At 50.1% G+C, this 23130-nt stretch overlaps 1 protein-coding gene across 1 annotated transcript in view; it reads right to left on the reverse strand.

Annotated features, from left to right (window-relative positions):
- Positions 1-23130, reverse strand: part of LOC132342045 (serine/threonine-protein kinase PAK 1-like) — a 39823-nt gene that overhangs the window by 2170 nt on the left and 14523 nt on the right. Inside the window, exon 8 of the mRNA XM_059874230.1 lies at positions 1771-1902. Within this exon, the coding sequence (XP_059730213.1) occupies positions 1771-1902 (132 nt within the window). The remainder of the gene's footprint in view (positions 1-1770; positions 1903-23130) is intronic.

The raw sequence follows: 23130 nt of genomic DNA on the forward strand, positions 1-23130 counted from the left end.
TAATCTCTATTTTCTGACCTCTCTGTTGCTACACACATCAAAACTTGGTAGCCAGTGCCCCGCTCAGCAGCAATCCTGAGATTGCTCTCCAGTTGCTCAATAAAGCACACTCTTGGGGAATCTGGAGTGTGCAGGTCCTTATGGAAAGTGATCAGACCCAGAGCATTGCACTGGGAAATGCACTCTTTGTGCATCTGTGCTTGAGCAAGTTCTTCTCTTGGACTCGACAATACTGATGGTGCTAAAGTGGCTGGAAGCAATAAAAAGAAATAAAGGCCAGCCCCTACCAGCTCCTCTGATCTCTGAGGAGCAGCTGGAATGCAAGGGCATTGATCTCCTGCTCAATTCCCAAAGAAAACACACATTGATTTCCTTGTCTACAGAAAGTCACAGGCACTCTTAAGTTCAAAGGGATGCTGGAAGGCCTGGAGCCACAAAAGCTTCTTCTGCATCAACATCCCTGTACCAAACGGTGTGTTCTCATGCAAAAATATACTGCATTCACGAGAAGTGACACTTTGGAATAAAAAATTGTAGCAGTCCGAGTACTGTAAAATGGCAGGAAATAAAGAGGAAAAGCAGTTTAGTTGGGAGAAAAAGAAAATGAACAAGACACTTCCTCTAGGCAAAGCAAAAAAATCACAATAAAATAAGGAGAAGAAAGCCAATTCCAAAAGTAGGTAAAATATTTGAATGCACAGAGGAGATACTGAAGGTCCCTCACAAGGTTTCAGTGGTTAAGGCTAAAGCTCCCTCAGCTCCTCACTGGCCTTGTGCTCCACTAACTAACTTATCCTGTGGCCTTCTCTGCAAACTCTCCTGCCCCTCAAACACTTTCTGCTTCCCAGGGGCCCACAGCTGCACACAGCACTCCAGCTGTGGCCGCAGCGCTGCCCAGCACAGGGCGACGCTCACTGCCCTGCTCCTGCTGCCCCACTGCTGCTGACACAGGCCATGATGCCCTTGGCCTTCTTGGCCACCGGGCCACAGTCTGCTTCATCTGCAGCTTCTCCAGACCTGCAGCAACCCTGCCTCCTTTTGACCCACACAGCTCCCCATCCACAACGTTGCTTGTTTGACTTCAAATACAGCATCCACCATTTCAAGATGGCCTTCCTCTTCTGAGCAACACAAGACAGCTGTCAAGGACTTGCAGCTTCACCCCCACTGCAGGTACCAATGCAATTGCCAAAGCTGCAGACTTCAGCCCAAAAGTGATCAACAGAGAGTTGCCCCTTCTGCTGTTTGCCTAACAAGGAGGCTTCGACACTGCGCGGTTCCTTTCTTTGGCTACATGCAACAAGAAAGGCCTGCCACAGCTTCAAGGACAGCAGAAACATTTCCTTGAAACTGAGCAAAAGCCAAAAGGCAGCTGGGCCAACAGAGACTCTACCAGTGAAGAACGACTCAAAAAATCTGAAGAACAATTCCACAAGCCAAAGACACCTTTCCAAAAAGGGAAAACAAACCAAAAGAGCCTTTTGACCTCCAGCACTACCACATTCGCCCTTGGCCATAACACCGCAGAATCCCAGAGATGGAGCTTCTGTGAGCCAAACAGCCAGAAGCTCAGCTGCAACCCTGGGCTCTTCAGTGCCCCAGCATTACAGCTCATAGGCCAATTTCTTGCTGTCACTGCCTTCAGGAAATGCCTACATCCTGCAGGACTCCAGCAGTCAGCATCCTCAGTCAGCAACAGCAAGTGCTGGCTGCTCAGAAACTTGCACCTCTGCTTTGCTCTAAAGACAGCATCACAGAATGGGCACTTACTCTCTTGGAATGAACAGCCTGTGGTGTGACCACAGCTGGACGCTTCCATTTGACTTGCTCAGCTTCCTCATCTTTGGCTTCTTCTCCAGGAGCAGAGGGAGGCAGGGGAGAGATGGTTCTTGGTCTTGTAACCTGTGGCAAGAGAGAAGCATGACGGACAGGCTATTACCCATCAATTATAACCCCATTTCTCCTTAGATCTATAACCACATCTGCTAAAAGGAAATCATCAGCTTTGTCGGCAATGTCATTCTAAGTCACTCCAACCAGATTGAAATGGGCCAATTCAACAGAATAGAATATGGCTATGTATTTGATATTCTTTCCTGGCTCTTTTAATGAGCAACATTGTCTCTGCAAATGCAGATTTTACTTCTTGAAAGCTCTAAAATAGAAAAGAAGAAACGAGCCAGCAAGACCTTTGCAACTCCTGCTGACACAATGGAAACCAGAAAGGGTTCAGAATCCCTTTCATTGCATGATAAGAGCCAGAAAAGTAGTACAGAGGCATCTTTGCTGGCTGGAAAAAGAGAAAATGAAGAGGGCTTCTCCTCCTAGGAAACCAACCAACAATAAGATCAAAGTGTCAGCTTTGCCTGTGTCTAAAACACTTGGATGCGGGGAGGGGACTTTTGGCAGGGGAACAGCCCTTGTGGTAAGCACTGTCATGTAGGCATCCAAGGAAGTCTTCTTGAAGGTCCTTCATGAGCCTCCCCTTGTCCAGGGTAAAGCTTCTCCAGCACCTCCTCACTGGCCTTGTGCTCCACACCCCAGCCCAGCTCCCGTGGAATTCTCTGCATACACTTCAGCCCCTAATCACTTTCTGCTTCCCAGGAGCCCACAGCTGCACACAGCACTCCAGCTGTGGCTGCAGCGCTGCCCAGCACAGGGCGACGCTCACTGCCCTGCTCCTGCTGCCCCACTGCTGCTGACACAGGCCACGATGACCTTGGCCTTCTTGGCCACCGGGCCACAGTCTGCCTCATCCTCAGGTGACCTGCAACAGCAGCACCCGTGCCTCCTTTTGACCCACACAGCTCCCCATCCACAATGTTGCTTGTTTGACTTCAAATACAGCATCCACCATTTCAAGATGGCCTTCCTCTTCTGAGCAACACAAGACAGCTGTCAAGGACTTGCAGCTTCACCCCCACTGCGGGCTCCAATGCAATTGCCAAAGCTGCAGACTTCTGGGCAAAACGGATCAACAGAAAGTTGCCCCTTCTGCTGTTTGCCTAACAAGGAGGCTTCGACACTGCGCGGTTCCTTTCTTTGGCCACCTGAGACAAGAATGGCTCCCCACAGCATCATGGACAGCACAATCATCTCCATGCAGCTTAGCAAAAGCCAAAAGACAGCTGGGCCAACAGACACTCTACAAGTGAGGAACGACTCAAGAAAACTTAAAAACATTTCCACAAGCCAAAGACACCTTTCCAAAAAGGGAAAACAAACCAAAAGAGCCCTTTGAACTCCAGCACTACAACTTGGCCCTTGGCCGTAACATCGCAGAAGCCCAGAGAAGCAGCTTTCCTGAGCAAAGCAGCCAGATGCTCATCTGCCGCCCCAAGATCTTCAGTGCCCCACCCAGCATGACAGGTCAAAGGCCAATTTCTTCCTGTCACTGCCTACAGGAAATGACTATATCATACAGGACTCCAGCATTCAGCATCCTCAGCCAGCAACAGCAAGTGCTGGCTGCTCAGAAGCTTGCACCTCTGCCTTGTACTAAAGACAGCACCACACACAATGGGCACTAACTCTCTTGGAACGAGCAGGCGGTGATGTGACCACAGCTGGACGCTTCAGTTTTTCTTGCTCATCTTCCTCCTCCTTGGCTTCTTCAGCAATTGGAGGGAGAGCCAGAGGAAAGACAGCTCTTGGTCTTGTCACCTGTGGCAAGAGGGAATCATAGGGATAAGCCATTACCTAGGGCTTATAACTTGATTCCCCCTCACATCTACAGCCACATCTGCTAAGAAGAACTCATCAACTTTGTTGGTAATGGCATCCTAAGTTACTCCCAGACTGAAACGGGCCAATTCAACAGATCATTATATATTGCTAAGAATTCATTACTCCTCCCTGTCTGCTTTCAGTGAGCAACGTTGTTTGTGCAAAATGCAGCTTTTTATTTCGTGAAAGCTCTGTAATGGAAAAGTAGGAAAGATCCAGCAAGGTTTTTGCAACTGCTGTGGCAGACATGGAAAACCAGAAAGGGTTCAGAATCCCTTTCATTGCATGATATAAGACGGAAAATAGTGCAGAAGTTTCCATGCTTGCTGGAAAACTCGAAAATGAACAGGGCTTCTCCTCCTAGGAAACCAACAAAATCCAAGATGAAAGTGTAATCTCTGCATGTGTCTAAAACACTTGGATGCAGAGAGCAGACGTTTGGAAAGGGAAACAGCCCTTGTGGTGAGCAGTCTCATGAAGGCATCTATATAGTCCCCCATGAGCCTGCCCTTGTCCAGGCTAAAGCTCACTCAGCACCTCCTCACTGGCCTTGTGCTCCACTAACTTAGCCAGATCCTGTGGCCTTCTCTGCACACGTTCCAGCCCCTCTATCACTTTCTGCTTCCAAGGGGCCCACAGCTGCACACAGCACTCCAGCTGTGGCCGCAGCGCTGCCCAGCACAGGGCGATGCTCACTGCCCTGCTCCTGCTGCCCCCACTGCTGCTGACACAGGCCATGATGCCCTTGGCCTTCTTGGCCACCGGGCCACAGTCTGCTTCATCTGCAGCTTCTCCAGACCTGCAGCACCCCTGCCTCCTTCGGACCGACACAGCTCCCCATCCACAAAGTTGCTTGTTTGACTTCAAGTACACCAGCCACCATTTCAAGATGGCCTTCCTCTTCTGAGCAACACAAGACAGCTGTCAAGGACTTGCAGCTTCACCCCCACTGCGGGTACCAATGCAATTGCCAAAGCCGCAGACTTCTGGGCAAAACGGATCAACAGATACTTGCCCCTTCTGCTGTTTGCCTCACAAGGAGGCTTCGACACTGCGCGGTTCCTTTCTTTGGCCACATGCAACAAGAAAGGCCTGCCACAGCTTCATGGACTATACAAACATCTCCTTGCAGCTTATTGAAGCCAAAAGTCAGCTGGGACAAAAGAGACTCTATACGTGAGGAAGGACTCAAGAAAACTGCAGAACAATTCCACAAGCCAAAGACACCTTTCCAAAAGGGGAAAACAAACCAACAGAGCCTTTTGACCTCCAGCATTACCACATGCGCCCTTGTCCGTCACACTGCAGAAGCCCAGAGAAGCAGCGTCCTTAAGCCAAGCAGCCAGATGCTCAGCCGCAGACCCCAGCTCATCAGTGCCCCAGCATGACAGGTCAAAGGCCAATTTCTTGCTGTCACTGCCTTCAGGAAATGACTACATCCTGCAGGACTCCAGCACTCAGCATGCTCAGCCAGCAACCGCAAGTGCTGGCTGCTCAGAAACTTGCACCTCAGCAGCCCAGAATGGGCACTTACTCTTTTGGTATGAGCAGGCGGCCATTTGACCACAGCTGGACGTTTTCGTTTTTCTTGCTCATCTTCCTCCTCCTTGGCTTCTTCAGCAATTGGAGGGAGAGCCAGAGGATAGAGGACTCTTGGCCTTGGCACCTGTGGCAAGAGGTGGATCATGGATAAGCTGTTACCTAGGGCGTATAATTTCATTTCCTATCGCATCTACAGCAACAGCACCTAAGGAGAACTCATGAACTTTGTTGGCAATGGCATTCTTAGTCACTTCAACCAGATTGAAATGGGCCAGGTCAACAGATCTTTACATTGCTAAGAAATCTGCTAGAAGCAAGCAACGTTGTCTATGCAAAACACAGCTTTTAGGTCTAGAAAGATCTCAAATGGAAAAGTAGGAAAGAGACAGCAAGGCTTTTGAGACAGCTGCAGCAGACATGGAAAACCAGAAAGTGTTCAAAATCCCTTTCATTGCATGATAAGAGCTGGAAAATAGTGCAGAAGCATCCATGATTGCTGGAAAACTAGAAAATGAACAATGCATCTCCTCTTAGGAAACCAACAAACAAATAGATGGAAGTGTCATCGCTGCCTGTGTCTAAAACACATGGATGCAGAGAGAGGATGATGTGAAGGGAAAGAGCCCTTGTGGTGAACACTGTCATGTAGGCATCTAAGGAATTCTGCTTGAAGGTCCTTTATGTGCCTCCCCTGTCCAATCTAAAGCTCCCTCAGTCCCTCAGCACCTCCTCACTGGCCTTGTGCTCCACACCCAGGCCCAGCTCCCGTGGCCTACTCAGCACATGCACCAGCCCCTCAAACACTTTCTGCTTCCCAGGGGCCCCCAGCTGCACACAGCATTCCAGCTGTGGCCGCAGTGGTGCCAGGCACAGAGCGACGCTGACTCCCCTTCTCCTGCTGCCCCCACTGCCATTGACACAGGCCACGATGCCCTTGGCCTTCTTGGCCACCAGGCCACGGTCTGCCTCATCTGCAGCTTCTCCTGACCTGAAGCACCCCTGCCTCCTTTTGACCCACACAGCTCCCCATCCACAACGTTGCTTGTTTGACTTCAAATACAGCATCCACCATTTCAAGATGGCCTTCCTTTTCTGAGCAACACAAGACAGCTGTCAAGGACTTGCAGCTTCACCCCCACTGCAGGTACCAATGCAATTGCCAAAGCTGCAGACTTCAGCCCAAAAGTGATCAACAGAAACTTGCCCCTTCTGCTGCTTGCCTCACAAGGAGGCTTCGACACTGCGCGGTTCCTTTCTTTGGCTACACGCGACCAGAAAGGCCAGCCACAGCTTCAAGGACAGCAGAAACATTTCCTTGAACCTGAGCAAAAGCCAAAAGGCAGCTGGGTCAACAGAGACTCTACCAGTGAAGAACGACTCAAAAAATCTGAAGAACAATTCCACAAGCCAAAGACACCTTTCCAAAAAGGGAAAAAAAACCAAAAGAGCCCTCTGACCTCCAGCACTACCACATGTGCCCTTGGCCATAACATCGCAGAAGCCCAAAGAAGCACCTTCCCTAAGCCAAGCAGCCAGATGTTCAGCCGCCGCCCCCAGCTCTACAGTGCCCCAGCATGACAAGTCAAAGGCCAATTTCTTGCTGTCACTGCCACAGGAAATGCCTACATCCTGCAGGACTCCAGCACTCAGCATCCTCAGCCAGCAACAGCAAGTGCTGGCTGCTCAGAAACTTGCACCTCTGCCTTGCACTCAAGACAGCACCCCCAGAATGGGCACTTACTCTTTTGGTCCGAGCAGGCGGTGATGTGACCACAGCTGGACGTTTCAGTTTTTCTTGCTCATCTTCCTCCTCCTTGGCTTCTTCAGCAATTGGAGAGAGAGCCAGAGGAAAGACAGCTCTTGGTCTTGTCACCTGTGGCAAGAGGGAATCATAGGGTTAAGCCGTTACCTAGGGCTTATAACTTGACTTCCTCTCGCATCTACAGCAACACCTGCTAAGGAGAACTCATCAGCTCTGTTGGCATAGGCATTCTAAGTCACTCCAACCAGATTGAAATTGGCAAATTCAACAGATGAGTACATTGCTAGGAATTCAATATTCCTTCCTGTCTGCTATAAGCAAGCAACATTGTCTATGCAAAACACAGCTTATAGTTCTTGAAAGCTCTGAAAAGTAGGAAAGAGACAGCAAGGCCTTTGCGACGGCAGCGGTAGACATGGAAAACCAGAAAGGCTTCAGAATCTCTTTCATTGCATTGTTAAGGGCCAGAAAATAGTGCAGAAGCGTCCATGATTGCTGGAAAACTAGAAACTCAAGAAGGGTTCTCCTCCTAGGAAAGCAACCAACAATAAGATGGAAGTGTCAGCTCTACATGTGTCTAAAACACTTGGATGCAGAGAGTGGATGTTTATAAGGGAAAAAGCCCTTGTGGTGAGCATGGCCAGGTAGGCATCTATGGAAGTCTGTTTGAATGTCCCTCATGAGCCTCCCCATTTCCTGGCTAAAGCTCCTTCAGCACCTCCTCACAGGCCTTGTGCTCCACCTCCTTGCCTAGCTCCCGTAGCCTTCTCTGCGCACGCTCCAGCCCCTCAAACACTTTCTGCTTCCAAGGGGCCCACAGCTGCACACAGCACTCCAGCTGTGGCCGCAGTGCTGCCAAGCACAGGGCGACGCTCACTGCCCTGCTCCTGCTGCCCCCACTGCTGCCGACACAGGCCACGATGCCCTTTGCCTTCTTGGCCACCGGGCCACAGTCTGCTTCATCTGCAGCTTCTCCAGACCTGCAGCAACCCTGCCTCCTTCTGACCCACACAGCTCCTTATCTAAAAAGTTGCTTGTTTGACTTCAAATACAGCATCCACCATTTCAAGATGGCCTTCCTCTTCTGAGCAACACAAGACAGCTGTCAAGGACTTGCAGCTTCACCCCCTCTCCGGCCTCCAAGGCACATGCCAAAGCTGCAGACTTCAGCCCAAAAGTGATCAACAGAGAGTTGCCCCTTCTGCTGTTTGCCTCACAAGGAGGCTTCGCAACTCCTTGGTTCCTTTCTTTGGCCACACACAAGAATGGCTCCCCACAGCTTCATGGACAACACAAACATCTCCTTGAACCTGAGCAAAAGCCAGAAGGCAGCTGGGTCAACAAAGACTCTACAAGTGAGGAACCACTCAAGAAAACTGCAGAACACTTCCACAAGCCAAAGACACCTTTCCAAAACGAGGAAACAAAACCCAACAGAGCCTTTTGACCTCCAGCACTAACACGTGTGGCCTTGGCCATAACATCGCAGAAGCCCAAAGAAGCACCTTCCCTAAGCCAAGCAGCCAGATGCTCAGCCGCAGCTCCAAGCTCTTCAGTGCCCTAGCACGACAGCTCATAGGCCAATTTCTTGTTGTCACTGCCCACAGGAAATGGCTACGTCGTGCAGGACTCCAGCACTCAGCATCCTCAGCCAGCAACAGCAAGTGCTGGATGCTCAGAAACTTGCACCTCTGCCTTGCACTCAAGACAGCACCCCCAGAATGGTCACTTACTCTTTTGGTCCGAGCAGGCAGTGATGTGACCACAGCTGGACGCTTCAGTTTTTCTTGCTCATCTTCCTCCTCCTTGGCTTCTTCAGCAATTGGAGAGAGAGCCAGAGGAAAGACAGCTCTTGGTCTTGTCACCTGTGGCAAGAGGGAATCATAGGGTTAAGCCGTTACCTAGGGCTTATAACTTGACTTCCTCTCGCATCTACAGCAACACCTGCTAAGGAGAACTCATCTGCTCTGTTGACATAGGCATTCTAAGTCACTCCAACCAGATTGAAATTGGCAAATTCAACAGATGAGTACATCGCTAGGAATTCAATATTCCTTCCTGTCTGCTATAAGCAAGCCACATTGTCTATGCAAAACACAGCTTATAGTACTTGAAAGCTCTGAAAAGTCGGAAAGAGACAGCAAGGCCTTTGCGACGGCAGCGGTAGACATGGAAAACCAGAAAGGCTTCAGATTCTCTTTCATTGCATTGTTAAGGGCCAGAAAATAGTGCAGAAGCGTCCATGATTGCTGGAAAACTAGAAACTCAAGAAGGGTTCTCCTCCTAGGAAAGCAACCAACAATAAGATGGAAGTGTCAGCTCTACATGTGTCTAAACACTTGGATGCAGAGAGTGGATGTTTATAAGGGAAAAAGCCCTTGTGGTGAGCATGGCCAGGTAGGCATCTATGGAAGTCTGTTTGAATGTCCCTCATGAGCCTCCCCATTTCCTGGCTAAAGCTCCTTCAGCACCTCCTCACAGGCCTTGTGCTCCACCTCCTTGCCTAGCTCCCGTGGCCTTCTCTGCGCACGCTCCAGCCCCTCTATCACTTTCTGCTTCCCAGGGGCCCACAGCTGCACACAGCACTCCAGCTGTGGCCGCAGTGCTGCCAAGCACAGGGCGACGCTCACTGCCCTGCTCCTGCTGCCCCCACTGCTGCCGACACAGGCCACGATGCCCTTGGCCTTCTTGGCCACTGGGCCACGGTCTGCTTCATCTGCAGCTTCTCCAGACCTGCAGCAACCCTGCCTCCTTCTGACCCACACAGCTCCTTATCTAAAAAGTTGCTTGTTTGACTTCAAATACAGCATCCACCATTTCAAGATGGCCTTCCTCTTCTGAGCAACACAAGACAGCTGTCAAGGACTTGCAGCTTCACCCCCTCTCCGGCCTCCAAAGCACATGCCAAAGCTGCAGACTTCAGCCCAAAAGTGATCAACAGAGAGTTGCCCCTTCTGCTGTTTGCCTCACAAGGAGGCTTCGCAACTCCTTGGTTCCTTTCTTTGGCCACACACAAGATTGGCTCCCCACAGCTTCATGGACAACACAAACATCTCCTTGAACCTGAGCAAAAGCCAGAAGGCAGCTGGGTCAACAAAGACGCTACAAGTGAGGAACCACTCAAGAAAACTGCAGAACACTTCCACAAGCCAAAGACACCTTTCCAAAACGAGGAAACAAAACCCAACAGAGCCTTTTGACCTCCAGCACTAACACGTGTGGCCTTGGCTATAACACTGCAGAAGCCCAGAGATGGAGCTTCCCTGAGCCAAGCAGCCAGAAGCTCAGCTGCCGCCCCAAGATCTTCAGTGCCCCACCCAGCATGACAGGTCAAAGACCAATTTCTTGCTGTCACTGCCTACAGGAAATGACTACATCCTGCAGGACTCCAGCACTCAGCATGCTCAGCCAGCAACCGCAAGTGCTAGCTGCTCAGAAACTTGCACCTCAGCAGCCCAGAATGGGCACTTACTCTTTTGGTATGAGCAGGCGGCCATTTGACCACAGCTGGACGTTTTCGTTTTTCTTGCTCATCTTCCTCCTCCTTGGCTTCTTCAGCAATTGGAGGGAGAGCCAGAGGATAGAGGACTCTTGGCCTTGGCACCTGTGGCAAGAGGTGGATCATGGATAAGCTGTTACCTAGGGCGTATAATTTCATTTCCTATCGCATCTACAGCAACAGCACCTAAGGAGAACTCATGAACTTTGTTGGCAATGGCATTCTTAGTCACTTCAACCAGATTGAAATGGGCCAGGTCAACAGATCTTTACATTGCTAAGAAATCTGCTAGAAGCAAGCAACGTTATCTATGCAAAACACAGCTTTTAGGTCTAGAAAGATCTCAAATGGAAAAGTAGGAAAGAGACAGCAAGGCTTTTGAGACTGCTGCAGCAGACATGGAAAACCAAAAAGTGTTCAGAATCCCTTTCATTGCATGATAAGAGCCGGAAAATAGTGCAGAAGCATCCATGATTGCTGGAAAACTAGAAAATGAACAATGCATCTCCTCTTAGGAAACCAACAAACAAATAGATGGAAGTGTCATCGCTGCCTGTGTCTAAAACACTTGGATGCAGAGAGTGGATGATGTGAAGGGAAAGAGCCCTTGTGGTGAGCACTGTCATGTAGGCATCTAAGGAATTCTGCTTGAAGGTCCTTTATGTGCCTCCCCTTGTCCAATCTAAAGCTCCCTCAGTCCCTCAGCACCTCCTCACTGGCCTTGTGCTCCACACCCAGGCCCAGCTCCCGTGGCCTACTCAGCACACGCACCAGCCCCTCAAACACTTTCTGCTTCCCAGGGGCCCCCAGCTGCACATGGCATTCCAGCTGTGGCCGCAGTGGTGCCAGGCACACAGCGACGCTCACTGCTCGTGCTGCCCCACTGCTATTGACACAGGCCACAATGCCCTTGGCCTTCTTGGCCACCGGGCCACGGTCTGCCTCATCTGCAGCTTCTCCTGACCTGAAGCACCCCTGCCTCCTTTTGACCCACACAGCTCCCCATCCACAACGTTGCTTGTTTGACTTCAAATACAGCATCCACCATTTCAAGATGGCCTTCCTCTTCTGAGCAACACAAGACAGCTGTCAAGGACTTGCAGCTTCACCCCCACTGCAGGTACCAATGCAATTGCCAAAGCTGCAGACTTCAGCCCAAAAGTGATCAACAGAGAGTTGCCCCTTCTGCTGTTTGCCTAACAAGGAGGCTTCGACACTGCGCGGTTCCTTTCTTTGGCTACACGCAACAAGAAAGGCCTGCCACAGCTTCAAGGACAGCAGAAACATTTCCTTGAACCTGAGCAAAAGCCAAAAGGCAGCTGGGCCAACAGAGACTCTACCAGTGAAGAACGACTCAAAAAATCTGAAGAACAATTCCACAAGCCAAAGACACCTTTCCAAAAAGGGAAAACAAACCAAAAGAGCCTTTTGACCTCCAGCACTACCACATTCGCCCTTGGCCATAACACCGCAGAAGCCCAGAGATGGAGCTTCTGTGAGCCAAACAGCCAGAAGCTCAGCTGCAACCCCGGGCTCTTCAGTGCCCCAGCATTACAGCTCATAGGCCAATTTCTTGCTGTCACTGCCTTCAGGAAATGCCTACATCCTGCAGGACTCCAGCAGTCGGCATCCTCAGTCAGCAACAGCAAGTGCTGGCTGCTCAGAAACTTGCACCTCTGCTTTGCTCTAAAGACAGCATCACAGAATGGGCACTTACTCTCTTGGAATGAACAGCCTGTGGTGTGACCACAGCTGGACGCTTCCATTTGACTTGCTCAACTTCCTCATCTTTGGCTTCTTCTCCAGGAGCAGAGGGAGGCAGGGGAGAGATGGTTCTTGGTCTTGTAACCTGTGGCAAGAGAGAAGCATGACGGACAGGCTATTACCCATCAATTATAACCCCATTTCTCCTTAGATCTATAACCACATCTGCTAAAAGGAAATCATCAGCTTTGTCGGCAATGTCATTCTAAGTCACTCCAACCAGATTGAAATGGGCCAATTCAACAGAATAGAATATGGCTATGTATTTGATATTCTTTCCTGGCTCTTTTAATGAGCAACATTGTCTCTGCAAATGCAGATTTTACTTCTTGAAAGCTCTAAAATAGAAAAGAAGAAACGAGCCAGCAAGACCTTTGCAACTCCTGCTGACACAATGAAAACCAGAAAGGGTACAGAATCCCTTTCATTGCATGATAAGAGCCAGAAAAGTAGTACAGAGGCATCTTTGCTGGCTGGAAAAAGAGAAAATGAAGAGGGCTTCTCCTCCTAGGAAACCAACCAACAATAAGATCAAAGTGTCAGCTTTGCCTGTGTCTAAAACACTTGGATGCGGGGAAGGGAATTTTGGCAGGGGAACAGCCCTTGTGGTGAGCACTGTCATGTAGGCATCTAAGGAAGTCTTCTTGAAGGTCCTTCATGAGCCTCCCCTTGTCAAGGGTAAAGCTTCTTCAGCACCTCCTCACTGGCCTTGTGCTCCACACCCCAGCCCAGCTCCCGTGGAATTCTCTGCATACACTTCAGCCCCTAATCACTTTCTGCTTCCCAGGAGCCCACAGCTGCACACAGCACTCCAGCTGTGGCTGCAGTGCTGCCCAGCACAGGGCGACGCTCACTGCCCTGCTCCTGCTGCCCCACTGCTGCTGACACAGGCCACGATGACCTTGGCCATCTTGGCCACTGGGCCACAGTCTGCCTCATCCTCAGGTGACCTGCAACAGCAGCACCCCTGCCTCCTTTTGACCCACACAGCTCCCCATCCACAATGTTGCTTGTTTGACTTCAAATACAGCATCCACCATTTCAAGATGGCCTTCCTCTTCTGAGCAACACAAGACAGCTGTCAAGGACTTGCAGCTTCACCCCCTCTCCGGCCTCCAAGGCACATGCCAAAGCTGCAGACTTCAGCCCAAAAGTGATCAACAGAGAGTTGCCCCTACTGCTGTTTGCCTAACAAGGAGGCTTCGCAACTCCTCGGTTCCTTTTTTTGGCCACACAACAGATTGGCTCCCCACAGCTTCATGGACAACACAAACATCTCCTTGAACCTGAGCAAAAGCCAGAAGGCAGCTGGGTCAACAAAGACTCTACAAGTGAGGAACCACTCAAGAAAACTGCAGAACACTTCCACAAGCCAAAGACACCTTTCCAAAACGAGGAAACAAAACCCAACAGAGCCTTTTGACCTCCAGCACTAACACGTGCGGCCTTGGCTATAACACTGCAGAAGCCCAGAGATGGAGCTTCCCTCAGCAAAGCAGCCAGAAGCTCAGCTGCCGCCCCAAGATCTTCAGTGCCCCACCCAGCATGACAGGTCAAAGGCCAATTTCTTGCTGTCACTGCCTACAGGAAATGATTTTATCATACAGGACTCCAGCATTCAGCATCCTCAGCCAGCAACAGCAAGTGCTGGCTGCTCAGAAGCTTGCACCTCTGCCTTGTACTAAAGACAGCACCACACACAATGGGCACTTACTCTCTTGGAACGAGCAGGCGGTGATGTGACCACAGCTGCACGCTTCAGTTTTTCTTGCTCATCTTCCTCCTCCTTGGCTTCTTCAGCAATTGGAGGGAGAGCCAGAGGAAAGACAGCTCTTGGTCTTGTCACCTGTGGCAAGAGGGAATCATAGGGATAAGCCATTACCTAGGGCTTATAACTTGATTCCCCTTCATATCTACAGCCACATCTGCTAAGAAGAACTCATCAACGTTGTTGGTAATGGCATCCTAAGTTACTCCCAGACTGAAACGGGCCAATTCAACAGATCATTATATATTGCTAAGAATTCATTACTCCTCCCTGTCTGCTTTCAGTGAGCAACGTTGTTTGTGCAAAATGCAGCTTTTTATTTTGTGAAAGCTCTGTAATGGAAAAGTAGGAAAGATCCAGCAAGGCTTTTGCAACTGCTGTGGCAGACATGGAAAACCAGAAAGGGTTCAGAATCCCTTTCATTGCATGATATAAGACGGAAAATAGTGCAGAAGCTTCCATGCTTGCTGGAAAACTCGAAAATGAACAGGGCTTCTCCTCCTAGGAAACCAACAAAATCCAAGACGAAAGTGTAATCTCTGCATGTGTCTAAAACACTTGGATGCAGAGAGCAGATGTTTGGAAAGGGAAACAGCCCTTGTGGTGAGCAGTCTCATGAAGGCATCTAAGGGAGCCTGCTATATAGTCACTCATGATCCTGCCCTTGTCCAGGCTAAAGCTCCCTCAGCACCTCCTCACTGGCTTTGTGCTCCACTAACTTAGCCAGATCCTGTGGCCTTCTCTGCACACGAAGCAGCCCCTAATCACTTTCTGCTTCCCAGGGGCCCACAGCTGCACACAGCACTCCAGCTGTGGCCGCAGCGCTGCCCAGCACAGGGCGATGCTCACTGCCCTGCTCCTGCTGCCCCCACTGCTGCTGACACAGGCCACAATGCCCTTGGCCTTCTTGGCCACCGGGCCACAGTCTGCTTCATCTGCAGCTTCTCCAGACCTGCAGCACCCCTGCCTCCTTCGGACCGACACAGCTCCCCATCCACAAAGTTGCTTGTTTGACTTCAAGTACACCAGCCACCATTTCAAGATGGCCTTCCTCTTCTGAGCAACACAAGACAGCCGTCAAGGACTTGCAGCTTCACCCCCACTGCGGGTACCAATGCAATTGCCAAAGCCGCAGACTTCTGGGCAAAACGGATCAACAGATACTTGCCCCTTCTGCTGTTTGCCTCACAAGGAGGCTTCGACACTGCGCGGTTCCTTTCTTTGGCCACATGCAACAAGAAAGGCCTGCCACAGCTTCATGGACTATACAAACATCTCCTTGCAGCTTATTGAAGCCAAAAGTCAGCTGGGACAAAAGAGACTATACGTGAGGAAGGACTCAAGAAAACTGCAGAACAATTCCACAAGCCAAAGACACCTTTCCAAAAGGGGAAAACAAACCAACAGAGCCTTTTGACCTCCAGCATTACCACATGCGCCCTTGTCCGTCACACTGCAGAGGCCAAGAGAAGCAGCGTCCTTAAGCCAAGCAGCCAGATGCTCAGCCGCAGACCCCAGCTCATCAGTGCCCCAGCATGACAGGTCAAAGGCCAATTTCTTGCTGTCACTGCCTACAGGAAATGACTACATCCTGCAGGACTCCAGCACTCAGCATGCTCAGCCAGCAACCGCAAGTGCTGGCTGCTCAGAAACTTGCACCTCAGCAGCCCAGAATGGGCACTTACTCTTTTGGTATGAGCAGGCGGCCATTTGACCACAGCTGGACGTTTTCGTTTTTCTTGCTCATCTTCCTCCTCCTTGGCTTCTTCAGCAATTGGAGGGAGAGCCAGAGGATAGAGGACTCTTGGCCTTGGCACCTGTGGCAAGAGGTGGATCATGGATAAGCTGTTACCTAGGGCGTATAATTTCATTTCCTATCGCATCTACAGCAACAGCACCTAAGGAGAACTCATGAACTTTGTTGGCAATGGCATTCTTAGTCACTTCAACCAGATTGAAATGGGCCAGGTCAACAGATCTTTACATTGCTAAGAAATCTGCTAGAAGCAAGCAACGTTATCTATGCAAAACACAGCTTTTAGGTCTAGAAAGATCTCAAATGGAAAAGTAGGAAAGAGACAGCAAGGCTTTTGAGACTGCTGCAGCAGACATGGAAAACCAAAAAGTGTTCAGAATCCCTTTCATTGCATGATAAGAGCCGGAAAATAGTGCAGAAGCATCCATGATTGCTGGAAAACTAGAAAATGAACAATGCATCTCCTCTTAGGAAACCAACAAACAAATAGATGGAAGTGTCATCGCTGCCTGTGTCTAAAACACTTGGATGCAGAGAGTGGATGATGTGAAGGGAAAGAGCCCTTGTGGTGAGCACTGTCATGTAGGCATCTAAGGAATTCTGCTTGAAGGTCCTTTATGTGCCTCCCCTTGTCCAATCTAAAGCTCCCTCAGTCCCTCAGCACCTCCTCACTGGCCTTGTGCTCCACACCCAGGCCCAGCTCCCGTGGCCTACTCAGCACACGCACCAGCCCCTCAAACACTTTCTGCTTCCCAGGGGCCCACAGCTGCACATGGCATTCCAGCTGTGGCCGCAGTGGTGCCAGGCACACAGCGACGCTCACTGCCATGCTTCTGCTGCCCCACTGCTGCTGACACAGGCCACAATGCCCTTGGTCTTCTTGGCCACCGGGCCACAGTCTGCTTCATCTGCAGCTTCTCCAGACCTGCAGCACCCCTGCCTCCTTCGGACCGACACAGCTCCCCATCCACAACGTTGCTTGTTTGACATCAAATACAGCATCCACCATTTCAAGATGACCTTCCTCTTCTGAGCAACACAAGACAGCTGTCAAGGACTTGCAGCTTCACCCCCACTGCGGGTACCAATGCAATTGCCAAAGCCGCAGACTTCAGCCCAAAAGTGATCAACAGATACTTGCCCCTTCTGCTGTTTGCCTCACAAGGAGGCTTCGACACTGCGCGGTTCCTTTCTTTGGCCACATGCAACAAGAAAGGCCTGCCACAGCTTCATGGACTATACAAACATCTCCTTGCAGCTTATTGAAGCCAAAAGTCAGCTGGGACAAAAGAGACTATACGTGAGGAAGGACTCAAGAAAACTGCAGAACAATTCCACAAGCCAAAGACACCTTTCCAAAAGGGGAAAACAAACCAACAGAGCCTTTTGACCTCCAGCATTACCACATGCGCCCTTGTCCGTCACACTGCAGAGGCCAAGAGAAGCAGCGTCCTTAAGCCAAGCAGCCAGATGCTCAGCCGCAGACCCCAGCTCATCAGTGCCCCAGCATGACAGGTCAAAGGCCAATTTCTTGCTGTCACTGCCTACAGGAAATGACTACATCCTGCAGGACTCCAGCACTCAGCATGCTCAGCCAGCAACCGCAAGTGCTGGCTGCTCAGAAACTTGCACCTCAGCAGCCCAGAATGGGCACTTACTCTTTTGGTATGAGCAGGCGGCCATTTGACCACAGCTGGACGTTTTCGTTTTTCTTGCTCATCTTCCTCCTCCTTGGCTTCTTCAGCAATTGGAGGGAGAGCCAGAGGATAGAGGACTCTTGGCCTTGGCACCTGTGGCAAGAGGTGGATCATGGATAAGCTGTTACCTAGGGCGTATAATTTCATTTCCTATCGCATCTACAGCAACAGCACCTAAGGAGAACTCATGAACTTTGTTGGCAATGGCATTCTTAGTCACTTCAACCAGATTGAAATGGGCCAGGTCAACAGATCTTTACATTGCTAAGAAATCTGCTAGAAGCAAGCAACGTTATCTATGCAAAACACAGCTTTTAGGTCTAGAAAGATCTCAAATGGAAAAGTAGGAAAGAGACAGCAAGGCTTTTGAGACTGCTGCAGCAGACATGGAAAACCAAAAAGTGTTCAGAATCCCTTTCATTGCATGATAAGAGCCGGAAAATAGTGCAGAAGCATCCATGATTGCTGGAAAACTAGAAAATGAACAATGCATCTCCTCTTAGGAAACCAACAAACAAATAGATGGAAGTGTCATCGCTGCCTGTGTCTAAAACACTTGGATGCAGAGAGTGGATGATGTGAAGGGAAAGAGCCCTTGTGGTGAGCACTGTCATGTAGGCATCTAAGGAATTCTGCTTGAAGGTCCTTTATGTGCCTCCCCTTGTCCAATCTAAAGCTCCCTCAGTCCCTCAGCACCTCCTCACTGGCCTTGTGCTCCACACCCAGGCCCAGCTCCCGTGGCCTACTCAGCACACGCACCAGCCCCTCAAACACTTTCTGCTTCCCAGGGGCCCCCAGCTGCACATGGCATTCCAGCTGTGGCCGCAGTGGTGCCAGGCACACAGCGACGCTCACTGCCATGCTTCTGCTGCCCCACTGCTGCTGACACAGGCCACAATGCCCTTGGCCTTCTTGGCCACCGGGCCACAGTCTGCTTCATCTGCAGCTTCTCCAGACCTGCAGCACCCCTGCCTCCTTCGGACCGACACAGCTCCCCATCCACAACGTTGCTTGTTTGACTTCAAATACAGCATCCACCATTTCAAGATGACCTTCCTCTTCTGAGCAACACAAGACAGCTGTCAAGGACTTGCAGCTTCACCCCCACTGCGGGTACCAATGCAATTGCCAAAGCCGCAGACTTCAGCCCAAAAGTGATCAACAGAAACTTGCCCCTTCTGCTGTTTGCCTAACAAGGAGGCTGCGCAACTCCTCGGTTCCTTTCTTTGGCCACACACAAGATTGGCTCCCCACAGCTTCATGGACAACACAAATATCTCCTTGAACCTGAGCAAAAGCCAGAAGGCAGCTGTGTCAACAAAGACTCTATGTGAGGAACCACTCAAGAAAACTGCAGAACACTTCCACAAGCCAAAGACACCTTTCCAAAACGAGGAAACAAAACCCAACAGAGCCTTTTGACCTCCAGCACTAACACGTGCGGCCTTGGCTATAACACTGCAGAAGCCCAGAGATGGAGCTTCCCTGAGCAAAGCAGCCAGAAGCTCAGCCGCAGCTCCAAGCTCTTCAGTGCCCTAGCACGACAGCTCATAGGCCAATTTCTTGTTGTCAGTGCCCACAGAAAATGGCTACGTCGTGCAGGACTCCAGCAGTCGGCATCCTCAGTCAGCAACAGCAAGTGCTGGATGCTCAGAAACTTGCACCTCTGCCTTGTACTCAAGACAGCACCCTCAGAATGGGCACTTACTCTTTTGGTCCGAGCAGGCGGTGATGTGACCACAGCTGGACGCTTCAGTTTTTCTTGCTCATCCTCCTCCTCCTTGGCTTCTTCAGCAATTGGAGAGAGAGCCAGAGGAAAGGCAGCTCTTGGTCTTGTCACCTGTGGCAAGAGGGAATCATAGGGTTAAGCCGTTACCTAGGGCTTATAACTTGACTTCCTCTCGCATCTACAGCAACACCTGCTAAGGAGAACTCATCAGCTCTGTTGGCATAGGCATTCTAAGTCACTCCAACCAGATTGAAATTGGCAAATTCAACAGATGAGTACATCGCTAGGAATTCAATATTCCTTCCTGTCTGCTATAAGCAAGCAACATTGTCTATGCAAAACACAGCTTATAGTTCTTGAAAGCTCTGAAAAGTAGGAAAGAGACAGCAAGGCCTTTGCGACGGCAGCGGCAGACATGGAAAACCAGAAAGGCTTCAGAATCGCTTTCATTGCATTGTAAGGGCCAGAAAATAGTGCAGAAGCATCCATGATTGCTGGAAAACTAGAAACTCAAGAAGGGTTCTCCTCCTAGGAAAGCAACCAACAATAAGATGGAAGTGTCAGCTCTACATGTGTCTAAAACACTTGGATGCAGAGAGTGGATGTTTATAAGGGAAAAAGCCCTTGTGGTGAGCATGGCCAGGTAGGCATCTATGGAAGTCTGTTTGAATGTCCCTCATGAGCCTCCCCATTTCCTGGCTAAAGCTCCTTCAGCACCTCCTCACAGGCCTTGTGCTCCACCTCCTTGCCTAGCTCTCGTGGCCTTCTCTGTGCATGCTCCGGCCCCTCTATCACTTTCTGCTTCCCAGGGGCCCATAGCTGCACACAGCACTCCAGCTGTGGCCGCAGTGCTGCCAAGCACAGGGTGACACTCACTGCCCTGCTCCTGCTGCCCCCACCGCTGCTGACACAGACCATGATGCCCTTGGCCTTCTTGGCCACTGGGCCACAGTCTGCTTCATCTGCAGCTTCTCCAGACCTGCAGCAATCCTGCCTCCTTCTGACCCACACAGCTCCTTATCTAAAAAGTTGCTTGTTTGACTTCAAATACAGCATCCACCATTTCAAGATGGCCTTCCTCTTCTGAGCAACACAAGACAGCTGTCAAGGACTTGCAGCTTCACCCCCTCTCCGGCCTCCAAGGCACATGCCAAAGCTGCAGACTTCAGCCCAAAAGTGATCAACAGAGAGTTGCCCCTTCTGCTGTTTGCCTAACAAGGAGGCTTCGCAACTCCTCGGTTCCTTTCTTTGGCCACACACAAGATTGGCTCCCCACAGCTTCATGGACAACACAAACATCTCCTTGAACCTGAGCAAAAGCCAGAAGGCAGCTGGGTCAACAAAGACTCTACAAGTGAGGAACCACTCAAGAAAACTGCAGAACACTTCCACAAGCCAAAGACACCTTTCCAAAACGAGGAAACAAAACCCAACAGAGCCTTTTGACCTCCAGCACTAACACGTGCGGCCTTGGCTATAACACTGCAGAAGCCCAGAGATGGAGCTTCCCTGAGCAAAGCAGCCAGAAGCTCAGCCGCAGCTCCAAGCTCTTCATTGCCCCAGCATGACAGGTCAAAGGCCAATTTCTTGCTGTCACTGCCTACAGGAAATGCCTACATCCTTCAGGACTCCAGCACTCAGCATCCTCAGTCAGCAACAGCAAGTGCTGGCTGCTCAGAAACTTGCACCTTTGCCTTGTACTCAAGACAGCAACCCCCAGAATGGGCACTTACTCTTTTGGTATGAGTAGGCGGTGATATGACCCTAGGTGGACACTTGTCCTGTTCTTCCTCATTTTCCTCCTCTCTGGCTTCTTCAGCAAGAGCAGAGAGAGCCAGAGGAGAGACAGTTCTTGGTCCTGTCACCTGTGGTAAGAGAGAAGCATGAGGGACAGGCCATTACCTCTCACTTATAACCCCATTTCTCCTTGGATCTACAACCACATCTTGAAAGGAGAACTCATACACTTTGTTAGCAATGGGATTCTAAGTCACACCAACCAAATTGAAATGGGCCAAATAAACAGAGCATTATCCTGCTAAGAATTTGATATTTCTTCTCTGTCTGCTATCAGCAAGGTAGGTCATCTCTGCAAATTTGAGCTTTCTATTGTTGAAAGCTTTTAAACGGAGAAGTAAGAAAGAACCACCAAGGTCTCTGTGACTGCTGCGGCAGACATGGAAAACCAGAAAGGGTTCAGAATCCCTTTCTGTGCTTTATAAGGGCCAAAAAAGTAGTGCAGAGGCATCTTTGCTGTCTGGAAAATGAGAAAATGACGATGGCTTGTCCTCCGAGGAAACCAACAGAAAACAAGATTGAAGTGTCAGCTACGCATATGTCTAAAACACTTGGATGCAGAGAGTGGTTGTTTGGATGGGAAACAGCCCTTGTGGTGAGCACTGTCATGTAGGCATCTATAGAAGTCTGCTTGAATGTCCCCCATGAGCCTCCCCTTGTCCAGGCTAAAGCTCCCTCAGCACCTCTTCACTGGCCTTGTGCTCCACACCCTTGCCAGCTCCCGAGGCCTTCTCTGCACATGCACCAGATCCTCTATCACTTTCTGCTTCCCAGGGGCCCACAGCTGCACACAGCATTCCAGCTGTGGCCGCAGCGCTGCCCAGCACAGAGCGACGCTCACTGCCCTGCTCCTGCTGCCCCCCTGCTGCTGACACAGGCCACAATGCCCTTTGCCTTCTTGGCCACCGGGCCACAGTCTGCCTCATCTGCAGCTTCTCCAGACCTGCAGCAGCCTTGGCACCTTTTTGGCCCATGCAGCCATCCAGGCACAAAGCTGCCCATCTGACTTAAAATACAGCATCCACCATTTTAGGATGGCCTTGTTTTTCTACAGCGGCACCTTTTAAGGAGATGTTATTAAATAGATAGGAATAGAATTGTCAGTCACTCTGACTAAATTTTAATGGGCCTATTCTACTCTAGGGGAAATTGCTCTCAGTTCAGTGTTCCCCCCTGGCTGCCGTCAGCAAGCAACATTCTCTCTGCAAAACTGAGTTGGCAGTTTTTCTGGGCTCTGAGATGCAAATTAGGAAATATCCACTTATGCCTTTGTTATTTTCGTTGAAGGCGTGAAAATGGATTTTCTTTTGGCCTCCCTAGCTGGCCCTCTACACTCTACTGGTACTGGCCCTGCTGACAGCTCGCTCTACGATTCTTAAAGACCAGGAACATGAAATTTCCCTTTCTCACTCACCTCACGATCAGCACCACTGAATACACGCTTCACGTGACCTGTAGTGGGCAAGGGAAAATGAACCAGATGCTGTGAGAAAACTGCTTGGGCTGCTGAATCGCACAGAAGAAGTCAACCCCAACAGAGATGATTTCCTGTTTCACAACTTCCCTCCAGGAGACACGTTTCATTCACACAGCCAGCAAGAGATTGGGACAGTATTCTTGGCTGTGCCTACACCTTGGCCTGTTTTGCCAGTAAATGAATACAAAGATGACCAAGAAAATGCAAAGTCTTCTTTAACACTCTATGCTCCTGTTCTACCAAAAACATAAAACATCTTCTAAAATCCTCTCCTTCAGGTACTTTTTTAAATTAATCAGTTGCATGCACTAATTCTCATTAACTTGCTGGAAACAGTTGCACAGAAAAGCTTCCCCAAGATCCCCTGGAGCTGTGGCAGTTCTATTGTGGAAGAGCGCAGCAGCAGCTCCAGGGTTAAGGAGCAGACACTCACTGCTTTGGAGTTTGCATTTCATTGCAAAGGGAAAATCACTATTGTTGCACTCAGTAAAGGATTACTTAGATAGTCAAATCCTTTCATGAGGAAATGTAGAACGAAAGAAGCTTTCCCTGAATGCTGGGAACATTTGCAGAGTTTTTAGAAGGCCCTTCAAGAACGTCTCCAGCAGTCTAC

This window comes from Haemorhous mexicanus, chromosome Z (assembly GCF_027477595.1).
Source record: "Haemorhous mexicanus isolate bHaeMex1 chromosome Z, bHaeMex1.pri, whole genome shotgun sequence".
Taxonomy (NCBI): Eukaryota; Metazoa; Chordata; class Aves; order Passeriformes; family Fringillidae; genus Haemorhous; species Haemorhous mexicanus.